This window comes from Gracilinanus agilis, chromosome 2 (assembly GCF_016433145.1).
Source record: "Gracilinanus agilis isolate LMUSP501 chromosome 2, AgileGrace, whole genome shotgun sequence".
In the NCBI taxonomy this organism is placed as follows: domain Eukaryota; kingdom Metazoa; phylum Chordata; class Mammalia; order Didelphimorphia; family Didelphidae; genus Gracilinanus; species Gracilinanus agilis.
Genome location: NC_058131.1, coordinates 280,723,577 through 280,729,970, shown reverse-complemented (window position 1 = coordinate 280,729,970; position 6,394 = coordinate 280,723,577). Strand labels below are relative to the sequence as shown.

Sequence of the window (6,394 nt, the reverse complement as noted above, 5' to 3'; positions counted from 1 at the left end):
TTCAAGTGGAAGCTACTATGAAGGGAATTCTTTTATTATTATTATTTTTTAAAAAACACTTACCTTCTGCGTATTGATTCCAAGGCAGAAGCGTGGTAAGGGCTAGGCAATGGGGGTCAAGTGACTTGCCCAGGGTTACACAGCTAGGAAATGTCTGAAGCCAGATTTGAACCTAGGACCTCCCATCTCTAGGCCTGGCTCGCAATCCACTGAGCTACCCAGCTGCCCCTTATAAGGGGAATTCTTGTTCTCTTATGCCCTAATATCCTTTGAGGTCCCATGCAAATCCAAAATTCTGTGATTTGAAGCTATCTAGATACAGAGAACCCTTCCAAAGTCTCTCAAATGATGCCATGTTCTGACTATTGTAATAGTCTCCTTATTGGTAGCCTTTTTCAAGACTATCCTATCTGCTATCCCTCTAGTTTCAAATCATCCTCTACCCTGACAATCTTATATTATATATTCCTTTGGTAATGTCATTCTCCTTCTCAAAAGTTTTCCAAGGATCCTTTATTGGTCACAGAATAAAATTGTAGTCACAGAATTTCAGAGCTAGAAGGGCATCTAGTCCAGAAGTTCTTAACCTTTTTTGTGTCATGGATCCCTCTGGCAGTTTTGTGAAGCCAATGAACCCTTTCTCAGAGTAATGTTTTTAAATGCTTAAATGAAATAATAAATATTAAATAAAGAAAACCAAAGGTTAATGTAAAAAAAGGATATTTTTTTCCCATCCAAGTTCATGATCTCCCTCTGAAATCTATCCATTGGCTCCTTGGGGGTTTACAGACCTAGGTTAAGAACTCTTGTTCAAGTTCAACCCCTTCATTTTTCATAGGGAAAACCAAAGCCAATAAAGAAGTGATAAAATAAACATAATATGACCATATTCAGATAGTTACTGAACAATTACCTGTTATTAAAGGTTCTTCACAATCTAGTTCTAACCCATCTTTCCAGATCTATAATTCCTACCTCACTGGTCAATTAATTATTCTCTAACCTTGCTATGTACTTTGCTGTCTTTATCTTTGCTTACATGGTTCCCCCTCACCTAATTAGCCTCCTTCCCCATTTTCTTCCTGCCCACTCCCCACCTTTTATGGAAATTCAAGGCTGAATTCCAACCTTCACCCATCCCTTTTCTGTATCCAATCCATCCCTCCTAAATACTAGACATCTTCCTTGTCCAAAAATCTGCTCATACCACATCTGGGTCCAAAACTTTGCAGAGGTTGCTAGTTCCTAAATTTCCAGCTCAGTTTTATATTTAAAGCCATCCATAAGCTAGCAACATCTTTCCAGTCTTAGCTCTTATACTACTCTCTTTATCTACTTTACTGCCAGTCAGAGTAGACTACTTGCCCCAGCATTAGTGCAGTGGAAATAATGCTGGATTTGGACTTAAAAGACCTCGGTTCTAAAGCCCAGTATAGCTACTTCCTAACCATATGAATGACAGTTTCTCCCAGGCTCAGTTTGATGGAGGTGGACAAAGCACAGTGATAGAAGCAGGACCCTCATGTTTTGAAATCTTGTATTTCTCACTAAGTTTCAGCGTTAGTCAAGCATAAACTACAAAATCCGTATTATTAATCAGTTAATCATTCTGTATTAATCATCTGTACTGGTTCCTTACTATTTTGTTCTGTGCACCAGCTTTATGCTGTTCTGTATTATTAATCTCTTATATTGTTCTGTATTTACCATCATTCTGAACTGTTAGTCTTATTAATTACCTATAGTGGTTGTCTATATCCTCCCTCTTTGATGAGGGCATTCTGGAAGGGTAACTAGACCTCTCCTAGTGGGGGAAAACATGCACTAAGGGCTCTGGCAGTCTAGGGAAATCCTCCAAATCTGCTGCATGCTCCTTATTCCCTTTTTAGTGTCCTCGTGATCACCTTTGATGTGTCAGACCTGAAATCTACCTGAAACTGGACTCACCCCTGCTCATTTTCCTGGGTTTTCAGCCTGTAAATGTCCTACAAAAGGTAGACGTAGGCTATTCTGAGAACAGATGGAGATTTTCCTGGAATGGGAGACAGTGAGCCCCCAGACCCTCAATAAATATACAAACCCTGATCCACTGTTTGGACTGTTCCATCAGTTCCAGGGATATTCCATCAGCCCCCAAGGGTATCCCATCAATCCATAAGCCCACCAGCCCCTATACTATTCTACTAGCCCCTAGGCTAGTGTTGGCGAAGTATTGATGCTGGCTGGCAAGGCAGAGCTGCTCCATTCCCCCTCTTCCAAGTGCTTGATGACATTTTTTTTGCATGCCCTGCTCTTCTGTCCAGCCACCCAAATCGAACACTTCCTCAGCTCTCTAGGGTAATGGGTGAGGGTGAGGGGGGAGGACTCACAGGCAGCTTGAAGTTACAGTTTGAGCCCACAAACTCAAAAATGTTCACCAATGCTGCCCTAGGCCATTTCACCAGCCTAGGCTATTATACTATCTTAAAAACGTCTTCAAACAAAATTCTTTCATACTTCTGGATTGAACTGAATTGGAGCCTCCCATTCTTGCATGGAGACCTTGCTAAAAACTTGGGTGTGTTTTCCCACAAGTTTGTTCATCTTGAAAACACATGAAGAAAGAATACATGACCTCTAAGGCCCTGAATACAACCTATACTTTTCCACCTACATGCATTTGTTTGTAGTGTTGCATGGATCATACTGTCTCATTTCAAACAAGATAGTGTAGATAAACAAACATCAATTCTTTATAGAACCCTCAGTTGTAATGTTTATCCTCAATTCCCAGTCTTTAAAGTCCACTTCCTTCATAAAGCCTTTCCTGAGGCCATCAATAACTGAAAATTTTGCTTGCCACTCTTGAGCACTTTATGTTTAATTTGTAGTAATTTGTGTAAGTTACATCCAACTACCAGGTCTAAACTCAAAGAAGCTTATTTAAACATAGTATTCTATTCCCAGCCAAGCACCTATCTCTGCATACAAAAAGGCTCAGTTTAAATTAGAACGAATTCTCTGAAGCTTTCCCTCACCACCAGGGGGCCAGTGATTTTTTTTTTTTTTCCTTCTCTCTACTCACTACACTTTTTCATAATTCTCTTAGAAAGTTATCATGGTATGCTTCATCTTGTAGTTATCTGCGGTCCCTGTGTTATCTCTTCTCTTAGCTAGGGAGAAGAAGGAAGGAAGGGATTTTACTTCTTTCACTATCCTCCCCCTAGAGCAGAGACCTGGCAGAAGGCCTGCTTTCAATTTTGTTGAATGAACGAATGCAATTCATTCAAGACTACTACGCAGGAAGAGACCTTAATAGGAAATAATTAATTGAAGCACAGCTGCAGAGAGCTATATACATTTCCCCACTAGTGAATTTTAAAAAATATATATTTTTAGAACTATTTCATTACACATTCTCCAATTACATGTAAACATTTTTTAAATTCATTTTTAAAAAATTTGAGTTTGAAATTCTCTCCCTCCTTCCTGTCTCTTCCCTTCCCATTGAGAAGGCAAGCAATATGATATAGATCATACAAGTGGTCACGTTAGTAAAATTAAGAGCCAATGTAAAGGACCTCGGAAATTCCACTTCCAGCTACGAAAATTCCCTAAGACCCTAGTTTAGAAAATGACCACATTTAGAAAGTCTGAGCAAAGTCAAATCGCAAACGACTGATGGATCAAGCCCCCTTACCAAAGCAGACCAATGGGAAGCGGCAACTGATAGAAAATTCAAGCCAGACTGGCCAATGGTAAGCAGCACCTCAAATCGCGCTCGCTCCAGATTGGCCAATGGAAAGCGGCAGCTCACGGCGGGCTCGCGCCTGACCGACCTCTTTTCCATCTTCTGGCCTCCTGGAAGACTATTTGTCACCGGTGTGACGTTTTTAGTATGCGCCGGAAATGGCGGTCTTCGGAACGCGCCCCTGAGCTCAGAGAGGGAAGTTAATCTCGCCGCGGCTCGGGCTCCGCGGGGGCGGCGGCTTCTAGGGCTCCAGTTTATAAGGAGTCGGCACCATGGGAGACGAGATGGATGCGATGATCCCCGAGCGGGAGATGAAGGTCAGGTTCAGTGTGACCTGGGCCGGGAGGGGATAGGGCTACTCCCAACGGGACAGGCCACGCCGCGCTGGGCCCGGCCGGGCTGGGGGGGAGGGGGGCGTCACTCAGGCCTGGCGTTGCCTTGGATAGATAGCCTAGGCACTGGAAGAACCCATATCCAGTACCTCTGTCCTTGAACGCCCCGGTCCTCCGGCCAGGGGATATTAGAGCTCAAGAGAAAAGTTCAGAGACCTGGTCTACTTTCTAGGATGCTTCCACTTAGGTTCAGTTCTTCCCACCCACCTCTCCCATCCATCCCTTACTCTCGCCCCATGCTTCTCGTCACGGAACGAGATTTAGAGTTGGAAGGGACCCTAGGGACAGATTATTTTTCCGGCCCGCACTCCACACTCATTTTAAAAGTGAGGAACCTGAGATCCACAAGTTTTAAATAACTTGCACAAAATCATAAATGTGTAGAGTTCCGTATTCTCTGACTCTACGTCCACTTATTGTTCTTTTCCATGCACCATTAAAACTTTAAAAACACTTTGCTTGCCCACTACACTAGGTAAAGTATATGGAGAGAGGAAAACTCAGTATCTGCACCATTAATACCTAGCTGTTTCCTCAGCACAAAAGGCTGTATGAGAAACGTATAATGGGTCTTAAAAAAAGAAAAAAAATTTAATTAGACATAGAATTCTAAAAGCCAAGTAGGTTGCATATAAAGGGGTATAAATCAAAATAACCTCCTTTTCCCAGATGTGCACAGAATTAGAATAAACTACTGCTTGAACCCTACACTGCATTTGTTGGGGGAAAAAAAAAAAGAATCCCAAAGTGGAACCAATGTAAGAATTTTGGAATCATGGGAAATAGAAATGGAGGGTACAACCTTCAGCCACACTGGCAAACATAACAAACTACCACTTCCTGCCTTAAAACATGCTGTTGTGGAGGGACTCTATATCTTTTGCCATCTTATGTGAGTCTAGACTAATCTTAGTACTTCTCTGTACCTCAATTTCCTCATCTGTAAAATGGAGCGAAATGGATTACGTTGTTTCTGAGATTTTTTTCCAGTACTCACAGTCTATAGTTCCAGGTTCAGTGGAATTCATTGGTGGAATTTTGTCTCTTAGGCTATGTCTTTCTAAGGGGAATAATCCCCTGTCTGGGCTTCAATTTCCTTATTATTAAAAATTAAGAGATAGAATTAAATTATTGCTAAAGTCTTTTCAGTTTTGTAGATTTAACCACTGAAGCAACAGCAAAGGAAATCTCTTTTGAAGAAAATTAGATCAATTATCATGATGAGAAATATGTCAAATTGAGAATGAAGAAATTTGTTTTCTACTTCTTTTTGATTGCAAGCTTCTTGAAGTTCAGGATGTCTTTTGCTCCTTTTGGTATTCCCTGCACTTAATTCAATGCCTAGCATGTTGTTCTTAAGTTGTTTTTAGTCATGTCTGACTCTTTGTGACCCCAGTGGGATTTTCTTGACAAAGATCCTTGAGTGGTTTGCTATTTCCTTCTTGAGATTCTCTGTTTTACAGTTAAGGAAACTGAGGCAAACTAAGATTAAATGACTGGCCCGGATCACACAACTAGTGAGTATCTTAAGGCTAGATTTGAATTTTGGAATGTGAGTCTTCCTGACTCCAGGCCCACCACTCTATATTAAGCTACCCTCCTGGTACACAGTAGGCTCTTAATAAATGTTTATTGACTGACTTCTAGATCTGCCAATGTATTCTTGTATAACCTTGGGCAAGTCAATTTGCCCTTAGAGACCCAGTTTTTCTATCTATAAAATGAGACCAGATGGTTTTTAAGGTCTTTCTCACATCAAGAATACTATAGAAAGTGATCTGTAGTTCTAATGTAGAGACTTACTTAAGGAGCACATTAACATCATTTATCTCATTCATCAGTGACTGTTGGATGACTATGATTTCAGAGGTCCAAAAATAGGCCATATTATACTTAGAGGATGGTAGCCTTTGAGGTAGCAGTTTCAAACTCAGAAAGGGTTATGAGAGTTTCTATAGGTAGTTTCTTGAAGACATCGGTCTAATATACTACTGTAACCCACCCTCAAAACCCCCAGACCCACAACAAAATTTTGAGTTTAACCAGGAAGAGTGATATGCTTAGAATTGGTTTATAATAGAAACAGATATTTGGTGTTTTAAAGGTGACATTTTAGCCTCACAACAGCAGTGGGGAATAGGTATAAGTTTAATGATTCCCATTTAGCTGATTTAGAAACTTGAATCTCAGAGTAATTGACATGCATAGGGTCACATGCTAAATGTCAGAGGGTGACATTTATCCATATCTTCCTGATTCCAAGTTCATCTTA

The 6,394-nt window shown here is 40.9% G+C and overlaps 1 protein-coding gene across 1 annotated transcript in view; it reads left to right on the top strand.

The window, feature by feature from the left end:
- Positions 1 to 3,999: 3,999 nt before the first annotated feature.
- Positions 4,000 to 6,394, top strand: part of NUP214 (nucleoporin 214) — a 100,626-nt gene continuing 98,231 nt past the window's right edge. Inside the window, exon 1 of the mRNA XM_044663974.1 lies at positions 4,000 to 4,047. Within this exon, the coding sequence (XP_044519909.1) occupies positions 4,003 to 4,047 (45 nt within the window). The 5' untranslated portion in view covers positions 4,000 to 4,002. The remainder of the gene's footprint in view (positions 4,048 to 6,394) is intronic.